At 36.3% G+C, this 21,615-nt stretch overlaps 2 protein-coding genes and 1 pseudogene across 3 annotated transcripts; 1 reads left to right on the plus strand and 2 right to left on the minus strand.

The window, feature by feature from the left end:
• Positions 1 to 7,087: 7,087 nt before the first annotated feature.
• Positions 7,088 to 8,241, minus strand: LOC143554894 (uncharacterized). The gene has a single exon (XM_077044555.1). The coding sequence runs from the start codon at positions 8,120 to 8,122 to the stop codon at positions 7,283 to 7,285; it is 840 nt and encodes a 279-aa protein (XP_076900670.1). The 5' UTR covers positions 8,123 to 8,241; the 3' UTR covers positions 7,088 to 7,282.
• A 6,340-nt stretch (positions 8,242 to 14,581) lies between these two features.
• On the plus strand, positions 14,582 to 15,893 carry LOC143554861 (uncharacterized protein At3g28850-like). Its single transcript, XM_077044534.1, has one exon. It carries the CDS (start codon positions 14,587 to 14,589, stop codon positions 15,712 to 15,714), a length of 1,128 nt encoding a protein of 375 aa, XP_076900649.1. The 5' UTR covers positions 14,582 to 14,586; the 3' UTR covers positions 15,715 to 15,893.
• Positions 15,894 to 17,810: 1,917 nt separating this feature from the next.
• LOC143554879 (signal recognition particle subunit SRP54, chloroplastic-like) lies at positions 17,811 to 20,612 on the minus strand (annotated as a pseudogene). The gene is made up of 9 exons (XR_013139100.1): positions 20,547 to 20,612; positions 19,847 to 19,972; positions 19,668 to 19,770; positions 19,488 to 19,590; positions 19,275 to 19,412; positions 18,952 to 19,171; positions 18,589 to 18,675; positions 18,141 to 18,266; positions 17,811 to 18,072 (listed from the first exon to the last, which is right to left on the minus strand). The product of XR_013139100.1 is annotated as a signal recognition particle subunit SRP54, chloroplastic-like (transcript).
• Positions 20,613 to 21,615: the final 1,003 nt, after the last annotated feature.

A 21,615-nucleotide genomic window follows, 5' to 3' on the forward strand; every position in this document is an offset into this window, starting at 1 on the left:
GCCTTCTTGGACTGCTGGAATCGCCTCTTGGTCGTCAAAAACGAAGTTAGGGTTTCAAATGATGAAAAGGATGATAATAACCAAAATTTCTCTTCTGCACACCCGTCGCGGAACGCGACGGGGTCTTCTAGGGCCCATCGCGTACCGCGATTGACCCAAAGTCAACATATTTTAAACTCCCATCGCGGTACGCGATGGGGACCTCAGCAAGCCCATCGCGTACCGCGATGGGACCCTGACACAGCAACCTTCACTTTTTTATCATTTTGCGTGCTGGACATCCCGGGTCTTCATTCCGTGTCACAACAGGTCCACAATGTACTTTAACGCCTGTGACCTGAAATCCAATAATACACGTATGAAGTATCGATAGCTCTAGAATAAACAGTTAAAACTAAAAAATAAACGAACTAAAATATATACAAATTAACCGACCATAATTCACCAAACAAATAGAGTCTATGGTCAGGAAGGCACAACAATAATATTTTGATTTCAATTGCAATTTCATTGAAAAAAGAGGCATTGTTGTGTGCCGTTGAAACCAAAAGGCGTGTTCGGATCAGATTTGGAACCGGGTTTTGTTGTGGTAGCCTGGAAAAATTGAACCAGTTACACCAAAGGATTTTTCAAAATCTTATAGTCGTAGAACCAAGATAGGTGAAACGAACCAAGGGAAAAAGGAGACGATCTCCGGGTCGTTTCAGTGTCCGCGTTTGACGAAAACAAACTACACGATTTGGAGTATGCATATGGAGGTTATTTTTGGGATTCATGGAGTTTGGGATGTGATTGACCTAGGCTCTAATGACGCGAAGCAAAATAACATCGCGAAGGCGCTTCTGTTCCAGTCGATTCCCGAGGAACAGATACTTCAAATCGGTAATTTTAAATTGGCAAAAGAGATGTGGGATGCCATAAAGTCAAGAAATATGAGCGCGGAACGTGTGAAGGATGCTAGACTTCATACGTTAATACGTGAATTTGACGGTATGATGATGAAAGAAACCGAAACCATTGATGAGTATGTCTCGAGAATGACCGCGATCTCTTCTAAAGCAGCCACACTTGGACAACCGTATGAAGAAAGGAAGCTAGTCCAGAAATTCTTCACAAGCCTGCCGAGCCGTTTTATCCAAGTTGTAGCATCCCTCGAGCAAGTGTTAGACCTTAAAACAGTCGGTTTTGAGGATGTTGTCGGGAGGTTAAAGACTTATGAGGAGCGTATCAAAGGACACGTGTTACGTTCTGAAGAAGGTAAACTTTTGTTTAATAATTCTGAATCCTCTTCGAGTTCGAATCAGTTTTCACGCGAATCGAGTAGGGGGCGAGGGAAAGGTTCGAACCGAGGACGTGGTAATTGACGTGGGAGTCAAAACCGTGGTTCACAAGGTGGGTCCAACGAAGGGGATAAACGAAAGGGTACAAAGGATTACTCGGAAGTTCAATGCTTTCGTTGTGATGAATTTGGTCACTTCGTTTCGAGGTGTCCGTTACGAAGGAAAGAGAGACAAGCGCATTTGGCCGAAGCAAAAGAAAAAGACTCTTCCCTCTATATGGTGCAGTGCGTTCAATAAATAGTGTACTTGAATGAACAGAAGGTTATACCAAAAGATTACGAGAGTGGTTCGAATGAACAAGACATGTGGTATTTGGTTAATGGTGCGAGCAACCATATGACGGGTAATTTATCTTTTTTCTCTAAATTAAATAGGCGTGTTGGTGGCAAAGTTAAATTTGGAGATGGGTCATATGTTGATATTTGCGGGAAAGGGTCGATATTGCTAGTCGGTAACGGGGGAGCAACAATTATTGACCGAAATTTATTATATTCCTAGTTTACAAAGTAATATTATTAGTCTTGGGCAAGCAACAGAAAGTGGTTATGACATTCGTATGAAAGACGATTACTTGTTGATGTATGATGATCAAGGAAAATTGTTGATGCGCGATACTCGATCCAAGAATCGTCTTTATACGATTAAGTTAAAGACGGGGAAACCCGTGTGTTTACAAGTCCATATTGATAACGAGAATTGGCTTTGGCACGCGAGACTAGGACACCTAAATTTCGAGTCTATGAAACAAATGGTGAAAAATAATATGGCGTTGGAATGCCAAAGGTTGATCAAGGAAATAAAATTTGTGACTCGTGCTTAGTCGGGAAGCAAACGAGGAAACCGTTTTCGAAGTCGGCGACTTTTAGAGCAACCCGAGCGTTGGAACTAAACCATGGAGATTTATGCGGGCCCGTTACTCCTAGTACCATAGCCGGAAATAGGTACGTGTTCGTCTTGATAGATGATTTTTCTCGTTTCATGTGGACTTTTCTGTTGAAGGAAAAAAGTGAAGCGTTCGACACCTTCAAGCGATTTAAAGTCATGGTAAAAGCGGAAAATAGTGAGAAAATCAAGACGTTTCGAACCGATCGAGGGGGAGAATTTACTTCTCGTTATTTCAATCAGTTCTCTGAAAACGAGGGGTTTATTCGGCATTTAACCGCTCCATATACACCTCAACAAAACGGTGTTGTCGAAAGGCGGAACCGCACGATATTGGATATGACTCGGAGCATATTAAAAGCAAGACAAGTTCCGCCTTATATGTGGGGTGAAGCGGTGAGGCATTCAACCGACGTGATTAATAAAATTCCAACTCGAGCGTTAAAAGACATAACACCGTATGAGATGTTAAAACGAAAGAAACCGGATCTTAAATTTCTTAAAGTTTTTGGATGTGTTGCGTATTCAAAATAGTTACGGGAAATATTAAGAAGTTAGACGATCGTTCGACTCGTTTAGTTTATCTCGGAAACGAGAAAGGTTCGGCGGCGTATCGTTTATACAATCCATCGACTAGAAAAATTGTTGTGAGTCGAGCGGGTGACACGGTGTTTGATGAAAAGCAAAGTTGGAATCGGGGTAAAAGTACCGAAACAATCGACGAGGAGGATCGAGCACCTGGCATGTTTTGGGTTAACTTTGGTGATGAAATTGACACCGGAGAAGGAACCGTTAATACCAAAAACATCGGGTCGAACCCTGAGTCAAACTCTACGAGTTCAAGTGGTGACAGGGGTGAAGAAGACGATTAAGAACCGATAGTCCAAAATGCTCCAACAAGCCCGGCTGGTACAAGCAACACGGTTACACCTGAGCCGGCTGTTCGGAGATCTTCTCGAGCCACTGTTACCCCGGTACACTTTAATTATTATGTCCTGAATTCGAGTATAATTGATGAAGATTTGCTATTGCTTGCGGATAATGAACCGGTTTGTTTTGATGATGCAAAATCGAAACCCGAGTGGATGAAAGCAATGCGTATTGAGATTGACTCGATAAATAAAAATAATACGTGGACGTTGACCGAGTTACAACGTGGTGCAAAGGCAATTGGTTTAAAGTGTGTTTTCAAGGTTAAAAGAAACGCGGATGGCTCACTTAATAAACACAAGGCGAGACTCGTGGCAAAGGGTTATGTTCAGTAACCCGGAATCGATTTTGACGAGGTTTTCGCACCAGTGGCTAGACTCGAAACGGTTCGTTTATTGTTATCTCTCGCAGCGAATGGAGGTTGGGAATTGCATTACCTCGATGTCAAATCCGCGTTCCTACATGGCGAGTTAAAAGAACAAGTTTTTGTTTCTCAACCGCTTGGTTTTGTTAAAAAGGGTGAAGAACACAAAGTATACAAATTATCCAGAGCGTTGTACGGCTTAAGGCAAGCTCCGAGGGCGTGGAATACAAAGTTGAACGGTATTTTGTTAAATATGAAGTTTCACCGGTGCATAGAAGAACAAGCGGTATACCGAAAGAAATTTGGAACCGATCTTTTAATAGTCGGTGTGTACGTTGACGACTTGATCGTGACGGGTTCAAATTTAAACTTAATAATGGAGTTTAAGCGCGGTATGGCTTTAAACTTTGAGATGTTGGATTTGGGAAAGCTAACTTATTATCTCGGAATTGAGGTTTCACAAAGCAAGGATGGGATACAAATTAAGCAAGAAGCATATGTGAAGAAAATTTTATCAGAAGCGGGAATGGAGATTTGTAATCCTGCTCAAATTCCATTGGATCCGAGTATAAAAGTTTCTAAATTTGAAGACAAAGAAGATTTTGATACTACGAGACATCGAAGATTGTCGGGTGTCTCCGGTACCTTTTACAAACTCGTCCTGACTTGGCGTATTCGGTCGGAGTCGTAAGCCGGTACATGCAAACCCCGAAGCAATCTCATGCAACTCTTATAAAGCAAATTCTTCGTTATATTCAAGGTACTCTCAGTTTTGGTATTTCTTACACTCGTGGGAAAAACGTGTTACTTGGTTATAGTGATAGTAGCCATAATATTGACCAAGACGATGGTAGAAGCACTACGGGGCACGTATTTTATCTTAGGTCTTCACCAATTACTTGGTGTTCTCAGAAACAGTGTACGGTTGCACTCTCATCGTGTGAAGCAGAGTACATGGCGGCAAGCGCAGCCGCATGTCAGGCGGTTTGCTAAGAGACTTGATAAGTGAGTTATTCGACAAGGAAATTCAAGCAGTGGTGTTACGTATCGATAATACATTAGCAATAGCACTCGTGAAGAATCCGGTTTTCCATGGAAGGACCAAACACATTAAATCTCGGTTTCACTACATTCGAGAATGTGTTGATCGTGAAGAGGTAAGTGTCGAGCATGTTAGTGGTGTTAAGCAATGTGCCGATATCTTGACGAAGGCTTTTGGGAGAATCAAATTCAAGGAGATGCGGGAATTACTTGGAGTTGAAGACTTGTCGGTTTCGAGTTCGAAATTCCGGGGGTGATTGTTGGGAATTTCGGTTCAAGACCGTTACTTGACGTGCAAGGTTAAGTAACGAGATTTAAGGAGTGGATAATTATAAACAATTAAATGTGCTTAGATTTAATTGTTAGTATAATTATTATGTCCTATTATTTAGCAATCCTAGTTGTAGTCTAATTGTGATAGGTTAGATTATAAATACCCGTGCTTTGGGGTTTAGAGATTGTAATCAGGTAATTGAGTTTTATGAAGTTTCTCAATAATAATATTCGTGTTTGGGTGTTAGCCAAATTAACGAACCTGAGTTCGTGTTCGATACATGATACCAATTCCATTAAATGTGCCATGCATTAAATATATATTTAAATTTAACACATTCATGCCTTACAATAGGGCATGGACGCATGGTAGCATCAATCAATACATACTACAATATCTAACATTCAAATTTATGTTTAAAAGTTATTGTAAGATTTATTCATTGATTCTTTTAACAGCGTATGAAACCACCTCCAAATACTCTCCTTCGCCATCTTGAGACGCGATGTTAATCATTCATACTAATTTTGACGCTCTAGGCTTAACTCACCCATGAATACCATACGAAGAAAATCCAATAACGTGAGAAAACTCTCATTGAGCCAGATTTTAAACCTGAGACCATAAGATTTCAAACATTAACCACTAATTATATGTCATTGGACTAGAAAGCAAACTCCAGGTTTATTTATTGATAATGGAATGAATTTTACTTAATTCACAAGTTGTGCTTTCATTATTTGACTAAAGGTCAACAAAAGCCGCACTATAATACCAAAAGTGGGTTCAACCTAACTTTTATTAGACTAAACATAGTGGGCGAGAAAAGTGGAAGTTTTGAGATGATTTTTTGGAGGAACACCGCCTCCTCCCCCCCCCCCCCCCGGCGATAATTGGGCGAAAATGGGCAGGGGCGGCATATATTTGTTGCTTGTAGGTGTTTGAAAATAATAAATTAATAAATGGACCGTTGTGAAACGGTCAAATTTAAAAAAAATTAAACAATATATATATATATATATATACACACACCCTTCTTCTCCATTTTATATCCATTTTATACATAAATCATACCCAATTTCTTACAAAAAAATAAGGGGGAATGTTCGTCGTCAACACGATTCAATACGGAGCCCGTTGAAATAAACGAGTTGGTCGGTCGTTTGAAAACAAATGCCACCGTAATTGGAGCCGACATTCGAGCATCCAACAAACAACTAGAAAAGCGGAACCAGACGTTCGAATTAAAACAAATGAAAGAAGACTACGAATCCCTCAAAGCGGAGTGGTTTCACGAGGATGCCGCATTATTGATGCAACGCCGACGTGAAAAAATGCGAGAATATTACAAATATTAGTTTCTTTTTTTTAGTTATGTTTTTTTTTTTATTTTTTTCGTTAGTTATGTTTTTTAATATTTTTAGTTATGTATTTTTTTTAGGTATGTTTTTTTTTGTATTTTTTTTAATTTTAATGCATTTTTATTTAATTATTTAAATAAATTAGTTTTTATTTAATTAGTTTAAATATAAAAGAAAATAATAAAAAAAGACACTGTGGGCCCAAATTGTAGCCCATACACCATTACACCTCAAAAACAAGTTTTCACTCCATGCTAACGGGACGCCACGTGTCACAATTCGTCCCCAATTATAGTCCCTCCACTACACATAGTCTTATGCTGCATGGCGATTGGATATAGATGGGAGACCAAGCCGATTAGCTAAGTTGATTTATGGAAGTCAAAAAAGGGTGGTGTTTGTCGTTCAAACCAAAGAACAAAAAAGATATGCAATAATATCTAGGTGAATTTTCAACAAGTTGAATGTGCTTTCATATGCTCGTGTTACGGTTTGACAATTTTTTAATGATTTTAAGAGACTATCAAACAACTCCTTATTCTTATCCCTTAGGTTGTTATTTGTTAATTATTTTTAATAAAACTAGTAGGCATTGAAAAGGTTAAGTATGTACTCACTAAGGTAAAATAAACTTAACAACATTTCAAACAAGCTTTTCTTTAACGAGTTTCAAACTATGAACTATTTGAATCACGTCATCAAACATTGCTTATATTCATTAACATGCATTAACACGTCAACTTAAAACAGGTCACAATTTCAGATGTTCAGAAAACAAATAAATATATGAGGCAGGTTCAAGGTTCACCTTTTGCATCGATTAACTAAGCGCGATTAACATCTTATATTTGCACTTACCAAAAGAAATTTAAGTAAATACGAAAACAGTAAATAAAAATACACAAACACACACTAAGTCATAAATTTAACTTTTATCCTATTTTGTATTTACAATAACAATTTTCCACTCGTATAATTAAAAACTAAGAAGTTAAAAACAAAAAATAAGAAATCAAAAACCAGATTCCAACTTGCCACGTCACACTCCACGTCATCATAAATCCATCAAATGACATCCCGCCACGTCATATTAACCGGAACCTACCAAACACTCCGCCCGGTGGCCCGAAGCGAACCGTATCAAACTCCCTAAAGCCGGCGGTCCAGACGGCGTCGCCGGTTCACTACTCACCGGCTTAACACTCACACATATCTTCACCGGAACGGTAATTTCCGGCGGTAATTCAAACTTCTCCGGCGCCGGTTTACCTGTTTTTCTCCGGCGGTTATTATCAGACCGGAATAAAGACGTTAACCGTGACAACAAACCGGATTTATGTGCTCTACTTGACCTACTAGATTTACTAGTTCTAGACCGTAGACTAGCGGATTTGACCGGTTCATTCGGTTGACCGCCGGTTTTCCTCCGGCTCCGGCACTTCTTTGACCGAACTCTACCAATACACGACACCTTCGGAGACGAAGGTTCAACCGGAACCGTCGTCCGAGCCTTACCGATCGAATACGATCGCATCGGAAACAACCGAACGTTCACCGGCTTACACTGCCTCCGTTTCGAATCAACGAACGTCGTGTTTTGCGTTTTCAGTAAGCCGATAATCGCCGCTTTTGATTTCGAGTTCACGGTATTCACCGAATACCGCTGCGAACTCGAGTTCGAGTGGCTAGGGTTTGCGAAATGATTCAAATGATTAAAGCTTCCTTTCGTCGAGTCCTTTCGGTCGAGAAACGCGTTACGGTCAAACCAGTCGAACTCCGCGTCTTTCGATAGCCAGAATGATTCTGGTGGAAAGTCTGACGGAAGTTCGAGTACTGTACTATCTGGAATATCTTTTGTCAGCGTGTCAGAAGATATTCCAGACAATACATGTGATTCTGTTATAACAGATTCTGTTGTAAGAGTTTGCATTGAGTTTGTTAGTTTGTTTGTGTAAAATTGAGTGAGTAGTAATGAATGGGAATATTAATGAAAGTTGTGGTTTTATAAGGTGAGATAGTTTGGAATATATTTTATTTTATTAATACTTTGTGTTAGGAGACTTTTGAAAATACACACGGTCCAGCCTCCTTTTATTAATATCAATCTAGAAGTTAAATATTACTCGGAAGTCACACGATATCACAAAACAACAAATCTATACCGAACCTTCATTTGGTTTATATTAAAGTATTCTCTTTTAAGCTATAGTATAATATGGTATTTGATTTTGTGTATGATTTGGTACATATATAAAATTTTAAAGTGTGGCTTAATGTGAATATGTTAGTGTGAATGATGAGTATTAGTTTTAAAATATGTAAAGTGTGTTGATGGTAGTGTGTTTAACGTTGGATGATGAAAATGATGTATGTTTAAATAATTGTTATTGTTTTGGGGTATCTATTTTCTATAGGTTTTGTTTTTGTCATTTACATTATTTTTGTATTAAGAATGTGATAAAGTATGGATGTGGTTAACAATATGAGATTAATGATATAGAAATTGAAGTTTTTAAGGTTTAGAATGAAGACAGATATATCTTTGTTTGGAAGAGCTTGACCTAATATGTGGAGCTGGTGGAAGAAGTGAACATGTAAATTAGTCAATGGTAGGAAATACACACACAAAAAAGGTATATACTATATACTGTTTTCTTTTCTAACTATATAATATACATATGTATATTTTATTTATTATATTTTGATGATTCTAAACAGAAACTACTATTTTACCTTATAGTAAAATGGTTTTTAGAATAGAGATATTTAGGTGATACATAGGGATGTCTACTATGAGATTGAGGATTTAAGTTTTATAGTGAACAACGGTGTATATTTAAGAGTATGATTAGTAAACGTGTGAGTTAATCGTTAAAAAACGACACAAAAGAAAATTGTAATTGGTGTACATTTAAGAATAGGACTAAGAAATTATCTGGTATACCAAAAAAACTTTAAAATAATGTGAGAAAGTTATGTGTAGTCTGGTGATACATAATTACATATTTACTATCCCCGTGTGTATATATATTATTAAATAGTTAATTAACGGTTGACGAGTAAGTCCTGAATTATAAAAAATAAGTCACAAACAAAATTCTACTTTCAAACAAAAACCTTAAAACTAGTCAAAATAAAAAATGTATTAAACTTAAACAAATCGTGTTTGATAACGTGATCTACCCTCGATTAGACGAATATGTACCTTGGATTGAAAATTGAAAAAAAAATAATAATAAAAAAGAACAGAAGTCCATTTTATCCGTTAATGCATAACACTTAAATATGTAGAAGTAACTACTAAACTAGTGAATGAAAGTGACGTGTTGTTGATATGGTGAAACCGTGGGCATAAATTGAGCCGCTGAACCGGGTTTAAATTCTAGAAATTAAGGTAAGAAGATGAGTCACGTGTCCCCACGTGCCCCCGTTGCGTAATCGTATTCCAGCCGGAGCCACCAAGGTTGACCTTGGTCCACCATGATTTTGACCTGTTGACAACAACGTAGGGAAGCTGCGTAGATTAATCGCACATGGTTTTGAGTTTTGACATGTCTTTATCCAAATGGAATTTTTATATTCAATTCCACCGTTTTTATAATTTCATTTTTACCGGAAACGCCAGGCCAAACTCGGATGCCAGCGTGGATCCCGATCATATCAACATAGTTAGCCTGAGTGGGGTGGCGGGGCGCGACGCGTTCGCGCAGTGAGATAGCTTAACTGTGAAAGTCACCGTTCGAAAAAAAAAAAGAATTATAGAAACGTTACTTTTCTTTTTATAAAGCGCCTATAAAAATTATCAACCAACTCGAAGTTAAAAAGGCGTAACTCCTTTTAGTGTGGGATTGAAAACTATAAAAAAAATTGCTGAGTTAGTTGGGATATGTCACGTCTGGCTCCTAAGGTGGCGAGGGGCTTAGGTCTTACCCCGCTTTAGAATGCTAACATAACTCTCCTCATAAAATAGTGGTGGGGATTTATGAATGAACCAAACGCTTTGTTGAGAAAAGTTAACATGTTGATTCACTCGTCTAACTGTTCTTGGTTTACTCTCTCCCTCATACTAAAAACCAACGAGGAGCTCTATTGCCAAAACGGAAAATCATCTTGCTGAGTCATTGAAGGTGAAATCTGGGTGGACGACAACACCTAGTTCTGGTTGAACCCATGGCTTGCTCTGTTTGGTGTGGTCGTGTTATCAGATGGCAGGGGATTAGAATAGGGAAATGGAGATGGATACGAGCTTTTTACTGTTTTATAATAGTTTCTCTTTTGGTTCACACATGGATAATTGGGTGTGGGCTAAGGACCCGTCAGACAAGATTTTGGTCGCGTCTATGGAATCGCTTTTGTGCCTAGATTCTTACGGGACCTCCACATTCATTTTGAAGTGGAATAATTGGGATCTTGAGAAATTAAACGTAATTTCTTGGAAAGCAGAAATGGATAGGCTTTCAACTCTCGTGGTCTTGTCTAAAAAAATGTGGAAGTTGGGTCGGTTACTTGCAATTTGTGTGAGGAATATGAGGAGACCAACGACCACCTTCTCACTTTTTGTCAACTCGTCATGTTAGTTTGGCAATTTGTTAGTAGATGGTGTCAACTTCTCCTATATGCCTTTTCGGGTTATGATTAACTTAGAATCCACCAAACGAGCAATTTGGGTCAAAGAAGAAATAAAGTGTTATATGAGATTATTTCTACGAGTTGTTTGTGTATTTGTATTAACTAGGAATAAGGCAATCTTTTTCAAGAAAAATGGCTTGTTTTTCGAAAACAAGGATAGACAATAAATTATTGGGGTACCTATGAATTAAGAAGGGGTTTTTTAGAGACATCAAACACCCCATATACGCCCGTATAGGTCTATAGGGGTTATACCATGCCTGTATAGCCCTGTACGGAACGTATAGAGTCCCGTTTAGCCTTATACGAAACTTATAGAAAGTGTCCCTAGTAAGACCTAAGAATCATTCTGTTTACAAATTAATGTCTTTTATTAAGAAGTTGATGTAATTCTTGTTTTTGTTGTTTATTCTCAAGTGTCTTATTAGTTATCTCCAATGAAATTAATGAAATTTGTCACTAAAAGAAAAAAAAAATCATATTTGGTATCTAAAATGCTGATTGCATGTTTAAGGTTTATGTTGACGTCATGACATACGTAACTTGCGACTTGCCTTGTCTTATTATGTGTGAATATGATTGTGGATAACTTAGTATGATTGATTCATACTAGGTTGTCGCTACCTTAAAACAACGTTATACGACCGGACATGTACATTAGTGTGATTGATTCATACTAGGTTGTCACTACCTTAGTATGATTTATTCATAGTACTAGTTATACTCAAAAATTTGGAATGTACCATTTGTGTTTATTTGTTTTAGGCAAGGATTAACTAACTTGGCACCTACTTTGCCCAACTGAGTAGGCAGAGTTTTCCAAACAACTTTTTTTAAAAAAAAACGTTTGGAACTATATACCCGAGTAAGTCTTTCTGAGACGAAATGCTAATCGTTTATACTAATTTTGACGTTGCAAGTTTGATTCGCTCAGGAACGTTTTCAAGGAGAAAACCCACAACTGTAAGAAAACACTTATTATTGAGTCAGGTTTCCAAACACACTCGATGTCTAGTTTCTTCCAATTCTACTCATACGTTGGCAAGTGTTTAATTTTTGGTAGTTAATAGATTGTAAGTTATGGTTAAACTTGGAGAGTTGATTCTCATCTACGTGAGAACTAACTTCCACAATGGTAAATGTGAATCCATATTCCTCTCACCGAATTGAGGAAGTGTTTCTAAGGTAATATCAATTATCGTTACTAACTTGAGGATTTGTTTACATAAATAGAATGTATGTCAGACTATCAGTCATTCACACTGACTTGAAAGTTCAATTCCAATCAAGATGAGTTGTTTATATATGATGTATAATTGTATCTAAGGTATTCCAAAATCCAAATTGCTAATACGTTTATTGGGTATACATTAATTTAAAACATCAAAATGAGTTGAGAAAGAAATAAAGCCTCATATAAAACACGTTTAATTACAACTTGCATTCATATTTTAATTGAATCATTAATAGGACCGCGACTAAAGTTTATTATGTGTATGTGTACTTATTCGCTCTAAATAAAATACTGAAGTTTCGTATCTTCAAAAGTTTTTTTTTCAAACTTCCATCGTCTATATATGGTTATAAAATATGTTTTCTAGCTATATGGTTACCAAAATGATTATAATTCCAAACGATTTTGAATTCTCCACGTGGTATTGCATTAACAAAAATGTACGAAAATAATATAATGTGTAATGCAAGAAACTATTTTAATCACCAGGGATTAATACATCCAAACGAACCGGTCCAAAATTGTTGAACCATTTCTCTTTGGAGACGAGTCCAAAACGTGTTGTTGCACTTGTGTGCGTGTGCTACCTATGCAGTTTTTGTAACATCTATTGTGCCATTCATTTGGCCACATTTTTATTCTCATTTTTATGTTATTTTCAATTCTTTTAAATTTAATTAAAAATATTATACTGAAAACACATGTTTTAAAACATTTACTTTATCCTTTTTCTTTTTCTGAACGAAAATAAATAAATTAAGTAATAATGCAATATTATACTGAAAATACATGTTTTAAAAATATTTACTTTGGTTGAATGTATTTACATCTTGAAAACCACTTTGTGAGTCCCTCTAGACTTTAGTAAATTAATTATATTTCCAATTCATTTACAATGATACATGTTAAAAGTGATTTTCTTTTTTGAACAACCAACACTCCTTATAAGAATGCGAACAAAATTTCTCTCATTTCAATACTAGAAGTCTTACCTACCTAAGAAGAAAACCTTTAAAGAAAACCTTTATGACCACCCTATTAAACTAATCATAGCAAGTTAAAGTGGTTTAGATTTCACTTTCAACAAAATTGTTTCACATAACTTACATGTATTGAAATCGAAATTTTAATGAATTCTTTTTGAAATGTGTTGTGTTGGAAATGATGGAATTAATTGAGTTCCTTCAATGTTGGAATTCATCATTCTTGCTCATTTTTGTATTTGATAATTGTCAAACTAAAAAAAGTGTGATGGAAGATAACGACTATAATGTCACATACTTAAATGTGACATATAGTAATGTTTAATACACTAAATTAGATAACTGTAATGTCACGTACTTAACTGTAACATATAGTAATGTTTAATACAATAAAAAGGTAGGAGTTGTTGGTCCGATGATATTTTCTAAAAGATCACGTATCTAGGAATAAGATTCTTGATCATACGTTAATATTTAAGTGCTTTATTTATAAAAGCATATTCCTTGAAAACAATGTAACATCAAATCCTACACGAGATATGGAGCAACCACCTTAGAGATGTACAACATTCGAACTGGCCATGACTCGAGACCAACCCTAGCCGAAATTTCATGATCCTCGAGGCCTTATCCTTGCAATGCCTAAGGGTTCTATTTAAGTCCTACTTAACATGACATTTACATTTATTTTTTATAGAAATGAATGTATTATAAGAGATAAAGACACTGGTGAAACTTACAAAAAGTTTCTTTCTTGTATTATTCTTATCTGAAAATCCTGACCACCTCATAAATTTTTGGTTAAACACATTAATTATCTCTCATGAAAAAAAAATCTTGAGCTCGTCAAAGAAATAAAAAAAATTATCTATTAATAAATCTTCACTTATTAATGGAGGTGGCATAAAATAATAACACAAGAAATGAGATCATTAGCCTATATCAAAATAATAAACTATCGATATCTCAAAATAATAAGAGTTCAAAAGAATGTGAGGTTATTTAAACTAAGTTTGGATTATACACTTTTAAGTTTTAAGACTAAAAAAATACCAAAAAGGCTATAAACATCATTAGCTATCTTTAAAAAAAATCATATAAAACAATTAAAGCTGTGAAAAGGCACTAAATGATCATTACATGAAACAAATATTACCATCATATTATTTAAACAAAAACAACCATGTAAATAAAACCAATATATTATACTAAGCACATTTCTTAGATATCTTAAAACTACACATTCTTTGGAAACTTTACACATCTTAGATTCACACATATCCTTTAATTTTTAATAATATTCCCAAAGTAAATGTGACAAAGGTACAACATTACTTAATTTTTAATATGGGCTAATATTCCAAAAATCAAGCTTACACAACATGAAGGACCAAAAATAAAAAAAAACACCCAGATTTGAAATTTCAGACCGTTTATCCACCAACGGTTACTCCACTCACACTAACACTTCTTTCTTTCTTACCATCAAACAAACAAATCCAACATCACAATAACAAATCACACACACACTTACACTTAAAAAACATCATGGGATGTGTATCTTCCAAACACATCAAAAAAGATTTGCAGTATGAAACCAACGACAAATCTAAATACACCCACCACGTTGTTTCCTTCACTTCCTCAACCTACGGTGCTCTCAAATTGGATAATAATAATAATAATAATAATAATAATAATAATAATAATAATAATAAAGATGACCAACCGCCGCCAGTGCCACCGCCGGAGCAGAATCACTCGCCGGAGAAGAAGGTATCTCCGCCCAGACGGTCACAACACGGCCCACCGGAGATTATTAATGCCTGGGAGCTCATGGAGGATCTTGAAGACTCGGGGTCTGCGGTTTCGGGTCCCGGGAAGAGAAGCCCCAAATTGAGACGCGGGTTTGGGGAAATCGAAGTGAAAACGCCGATGAAGGTTGGTAATCAGTCGAAGCGGTTTTCGGGTAAGGAGAATAAAAAGGTGGGGCCCGGGAAGGCGGAGTTTAGTCCGAAGGTTGTGATAGCGAATGTGAAGGCGTCGACTTTGCCACCGAATTTGAGGATATCGAAGAAGAGCGGGAGTGGGAGTGATTCGCCCGGTGAATCGGGTTCGTATACGGCCCGGAGGAAGAATCTCGGGCCGTTGTTTGACCCGGAGTCAAAAGTCAAAAAAAGTCAAAATTCCGTGATACTGGCGGGCTTTGAAAAGAAATGCCCGCCAGGCGGGGAAAATGTGGTGGTGATTTACACCACCACATTGCGTGGGATCCGTAAAACATTCGAGGATTGTAATATTGTTCGGGGGATAATCGAGTCGCATCACGTTCGGATGATCGAACGTGACGTGTCGATGGATTCGGGGTTTAAGGAAGAGTTAAGGTTGTTATTAGGGAAAAAAGAAGTCAAAGTGCCAGTTGTGTTGGTCAAAGGGAGATTAATTGGTGGATCAGAGGAAATAATGAAGTTAGAAGAGGAGGGTAAATTGGGGATTTTACTAGAGGGGATTCCGACGGTGGCGGCAGCGGGTTGCAAAGGGTGCGGTGGTGTGCGGTTCGTGATGTGTACGGTGTGCAATGGGAGTTGTAAGTTGATAGGTGGTGATTGGAGGAGGAGTATCAAGTGTTTGGAATGTAATGAAAATGGGTTGATTCAATGCCCATTTTGTTGTTAAATTACCAATTTGGACATGAGAGATTTGCAGGTTAGTAACACTGCCATATGTTTTTTTTTTATTATTTAATTTATGACCAATTTGGTGATAGTTTAAGGTAATGATAGGTTATGTGTTGGTTGATCACCAGGTATTGATTTGTTAAATTTATATGATTTTTGTTTTGACTTTTTGGTCAATGGGATATAAAGTTGAATTTCTTGCAGCATTTAATGGTGATTTGTTGTTGCATAAAATCTAGCTTTTGATGGGATTTGGGTTTCATTGTATGTAAACTTAAGATAAGGGTGGCAAACCCAATCCAAAAGATTGCTTTGGGTCAAGATGGATAAACTTAAAAAGTAAAATGGGTTAAGATGGATCATAAAATTTTTTCAAGTGGGTCAGGATGGGTTGAAAATATACAAGTGACTTTCATTAATAGGTTAGAATGGATCAAAACAAAATATCCAAGTTATCCAAAATTTATCTAATTCAAAATACCCAAACTATCACGTGTGAAACAAAACTCATTCGAAACCCAAAAAAAGGATCAAAACGAAACAAAAACCCCGAGCCGACTAAAACGAAACAAATAAACAAAAACGAAACTGAACCGAAATAGAAAAACGACCAAAACGAAACAAAAAAAACCGGAATGAAACCAAAAAACTGACCAAAACGAAACAAAAAAAGCGAAATGCAACCGAAAAGCTAACCAAAACTAAACAAATACACCGAATCGACCAAACCGAAACAAAACTGAATCGAAATAGAAAAACGACCAAAACAAAACAAAAAAACCGATATGAAACCGAAAAGTTGACCAAAACGAAACAAAAAAAACGAGATGCAACTGAAAAGTTGACCAAAACAAAACAAAAACACCGAACCGACCAAAACGAAACAAAAAAACCGAAACGAAACCGAACTGAAATAGAAAAACGACCAAAACGAAACAAATAAACCGACATGAAACCGAAAAGCTGACCAAAATGAAACAAAAAAAAAACGAAGTGCAGCTGAAAAGCTGATCAATACAAAACAAAAACACCAAATCGACCGAAACGAAACAAAAAAACCAAACCGAAATAGAAAAACGACCAAAACGAAACAAAAAAAAAAGCAAAATGCAACTAAAAAGCTGACCAAAACAAAACAAAAACACTGAACCGACCAAAACGAAACAAAAAAACCGAAACGAAACTGAACCGAAATAGATAAACGACCGAAACGAAACAAAAAAACTGAATTGAAACTGAAAACTGACCAAAATGAAACATAAAAAAAACTAAATGCAATTTAAAAACCGGACCAAAACGAATCAAAAACACCGAGCCGACCAAAACGAAACAAAAAAACTGAAACGAAATAGAAAAACGACCAAAACGATAAAAAAACCGATATGACACCGAAAAACTAACCAAAACGAAACAAAAAAAGTGAAATGCAATCAAAAAGCTTATCAAAATGAAACAAAAAAACTGAAACATAGCCGACCAAAATAAAACAAAATGAATCGAAACGAAACAAAAAAAACGAAATGAAACCGAAAAACTGACTAAAACAAAACAACACTGAAACCTAAAAAACCGAGAAATCGAAACCGAGCAGATACCGAAACCGACCGAAATGAAAAAAAACAAAACCGAACCGAAAAAAAACTTGAAAACTCAAACCTAAACCGGTACAAAACGTTTTTTTTTAATGAACAAGGATGACGTGGGAAACATTTTAGTTAGTTTACATTTTGCATTTTTTATTTATATTTTGAGTTATTATTTTTTTAATAGTTTTTTTGAATATTTTTTTGATGGGTTTTTAAAACCCTTTGTATGTCAACCTTTACTTGGGTTAAGATGGGTAATATCCATCCTAACCCTCTATTTTAAAAACCCATCCTAACCCGTACCCATCCTCACCCATCACCCAAATCCAACCCAACCCAACCCACTCACATTGGCATCTCTGCTTCTCAATGATATGATGTTTGTAATTTTTTTTATTTTTTTTTAACTTCTATTAAAAACCTGTGCTCCTGTTTTTAATTTTTATAACTTAAAAGTTGATGGTGATATGATAGATAAAGGTAAGTTGAGTATAAAATAAAACACAAAAAATCATAATACTCAAGTTTCAATATCACCATTTTAATAGAATCACAATAAACAACATTTAGATCACAAAAACTTTAATCCATTACCTACTTTACACCTTTCTCTTTTCAAGGCTACAACAACAATAATAATCTATCTACTCCCCAATTTAACACACTCAATTCCCCCCACCAAACCCACGAGGATTCGGCCGCCCCGCTGACCCTGCGAACTGTTTCCTCGAGTCTGATCTTCTCTTCCTCCTGGCGGTACCCGGTGGTGCCTAAAATTCAACCCGAATTAAAATCAGTTGTATGCAATTATTGAATTATTTTTTAAATAAAAACAAACCTTTTGTTCAGCTTTCATTGCTTCTTCAAGGTTGCTAAGTGCAGGAACTGACCCGCCTTGCATTACACCCATCAAATTCTTCATCCGAACACGCATTTGAAAAAGTTGTGCAACGAGTTGACTCACCTAAAAATACAATTTTCAATTATTTCACATATCAAATTCAAAACGTTACATCTATGTTTTTCTATTGACAGCAATTTTTGGTCCAACGGGTTGTGCATAGCAATGTGTCGACTCCAAAGGGGCAGAGGTATGTCTTTAGCAGGTTAGGGTTTGCAATTCAGAAAGGGGTGGCGGCGCAGCTTGTGCCCGCCTACCTGCTATGTTGATGTAATATCTATGTTTCTATATATTATAAATAAATGAAAAACATGATTCACCGGGAAAACGTTACATAAAACCGGAAAAAACTATGTACGGAGTAATTGATTTATTATATTCTTACTTGCTGCTCGGTTTTTCCAGATTCTTGAGCGATTCGCTTTCCTCCTAGCGGGGGATTCCGCTAGCAGTTCAGGCTTTTCCCTCTCCTCTGTAAATAAATTCACATATGCAATTTAGAGCAAATTATGGTCTTAGTGCCTCTTGTTAGGCCGCCAAAGTAATAACCCTTTTAGAGTTTTAGTCCAAAATCCAAAAAAAGTTCTAATTTGACTTATTTATTCATTTTTGTTATAATTAAAGCCAGGCGTGTCTAATACCGCTTCAAATTTTCTGTTTAATGTAAGGGCATTTTAGTCTTTTATACACTTAACTGCTTAAGGACTAGTTACGTAATTTATTTAAAGAGAGTTTTTAATATATAAACCTGGAGTCATGACTTCAATCATTTTTTCCATTATTTGTAAACTCTTTTCCGCTTCTCGAATTTGCGCGGGAGTAACTTTCCCCATTCCCGGGATCATTCCGAGAACACGCGACATCGAACCCATTTGTGCAACCGCACGCGTTTGCTTTAAAAAGTCATTGAAGTCAAACTTTGCACTCATGATCTTTTGCTGCAAATCTTCAGCATCTTCTTGTTTCATCTAAGAATTTATTATAATAAAAGTTTCAAATACTGCTTTTACGAGCAAATTACTAAATTTCAGATTATAATACTAACAACAATAGTAGTAATAAGACACTCACAACTTCTTGTGCTTTCTCCACAAATGAAAGAACATCTCCCATGCCCAAAATGCGCCCCGCCATTCGATCCGGATAAAACGGTTCAAGATCTTCCATTCTTTCTCCACGCCCCACGAGCTTTATCGGTTTTCCCGATACCTAAAATTAAATAAATCAAAAAATGAACATGATATTCTTTTAGGTGAAAATAAAATAAGTGTTTTAATAATGTACCTCTTTAACACTCAAAGCGGCCCCCCGCCTCTTGAATCTCCGTCTAGTTTAGTTAATATTGCTCCCGTAATCCCAATTTCAAGGTTGAAAGTTGTCACCAAGGCTGCAACAGGTTACAAACTTTAGTATGCTAAAAAAATAACCAAAATAAGTAATTAAAATTTAGTATCACTACTAAACCTGCAGCTTCTTGGCCAGTCATTGCATCTACAACAAGCAAAACTTCGGTGGGATTTAATACTCGCTTCACGTCTTTTAATTCATCCATCATAGTTTTGTCTATCTGATAATTAAAGTCAAATTACAAACTACCAAAGGGTTTTTAGAATATAATCAATAGATGATAAGTGCTAAATAACCTGAAGTCGTCCTGCGGTATCCATAATAATAACATCTACATTCTTCTTTTTGGCCTCTTGAAGACCTTGTCTAGCTATATCCGCTGGTTTCACATCGGTTCCAGCTGTATACACTGGAACATCCACCTGTATAAATTTGAGTTTCATTACAAATTTCTATAGAGGGGAGGAGGGGTAGAGGACGACCGAAATTGACTTGGGATGAGAGGATTAGGCATGATTTGATAGACCTAAACCTCTCCGAGGACATGGTTGAGGATAGGAATTCGTGGAGAAGTAGAATTAAAGTTAAGGATTTTTAGAGAGAATTGAATACCTTAGGGCTTAGACTTAACTTATTTAGGTCACATACCATAATGGTATTTCCCTTACATATTTTATTATTATTATTATTAGCTTTTATATTGCGGTTAAACTGTGACCTTTTTATTAATATTATTATAATTAGTAGTAGTTTTTTATATAACTGTTAAACTTTGATTTCCTTTTTTTGCTTCATACACATGTTCTTAGAGCCGAGGGTCTCTCTGGAAGCCACCTCTTTATTCCTTTGGATAGAGGTACGGTGTGCCTACATCCCACCTATAGCTCTGCTGTCGGTGGGATTTTACTGGGTATGATTGATTGATTGATTGATTACAAATTTCTGTTTTTGAAAGTGTGGTCATAGAAAATAATTAGTTGGTCATGTAACTGTTACCTGTTTACCCAAAATAACAAGTTGATCAATTGCAGCTGGTCGATACACATCTCCAGCAATCAACATATTACCATTATAATTACAAAAATGGTAAGAAACTATAGTAAAGCTAACTGTAAATATTTGATAGAAGATATTTGTGTGTGTGTGTTAATATGCCGCGCACCTGTTTCTTGAGGTAATAAGCTAACTTCGCACTAACAGTAGTCTTCCCAACACCTTGTAGACCAGCCAGTAAGATCACTGTAGGGCCCGATTTCGCGAAAGTCAACTCAGAAACTTCTCCTCCCATTAGCTTCACCAGTTTATCACTTACAATCTGCAAAAGCAAATATTTTGAAATTTGTCTTAATTATTCTAAGAAGTAAGAATAGTACATTCAAGAAAAAAAACATACTTTGACCAACTGCTGATCTGGTTTGACTCCTCGGATCACACCAACACCAACAGCTTGTTCACTTACAGCTTGAACAAACCTTCTTACTAACCTGCAAACAAGAATTACAAATTTAATATTTTTTTTATTGATCATAAACCTTTTCAGTAATATAACAATTATATAGATAGTCTGCACATACATCTGCTTCTAAAAGAGCTCTCCTAATGTCCCTCATGGGTTCCACAATGTTCTCCTTCGTTAGCACCTCTGATGCACAAAACATTAACACCAACAGTTCGTCAATGATAATAGCGATATCATAAAATCAGATTTTTGGAGATTTGTCATTATAATTCTGATTTCCTAGATTATAAAAGCTTCACAATCGCCACAAACATAAACGAAAACAATCAACTGAAATCAGTAGTGACAATCAAAAACAATGAAACTAGAACCAAACCGAGCAAGGCCTTGTTCATGTTCCTCCATTAAGCTTTTATCAAACGTGCCAACGGAAACGAACTTGTTTGTGAGAGATTCACAAACACAAACGAGCAGAAACAATGTTTTATGTAATTAGGCTAACCAATAATGGTCTCGGTCGGTCGGTCAGGCTGCCAAGTTTGTGTTGGTGTTTTATTTAACATTCATATTCATATGTCAATTTTACAATACAACTTGCTTAACCAC

The sequence above is a fragment of the Bidens hawaiensis genome, unplaced genomic scaffold, assembly GCF_021521415.1.
Source record: "Bidens hawaiensis isolate Kalapana, Puna unplaced genomic scaffold, B.hawaiensis_p1.1 tig00017861_1, whole genome shotgun sequence".
NCBI lineage: Eukaryota > Viridiplantae > Streptophyta > Magnoliopsida > Asterales > Asteraceae > Bidens > Bidens hawaiensis.

Excerpts from the sequence above, each read along its gene's own strand:
- LOC143554894 (XM_077044555.1), bottom strand. The coding sequence starts at position 8,122 with ATGCAAACTCTTACAACAGAATCTGTTATAACAGAATCACATGTATTG.
- LOC143554861 (XM_077044534.1), top strand. The coding sequence starts at position 14,587 with ATGGGATGTGTATCTTCCAAACACATCAAAAAAGATTTGCAGTATGAA.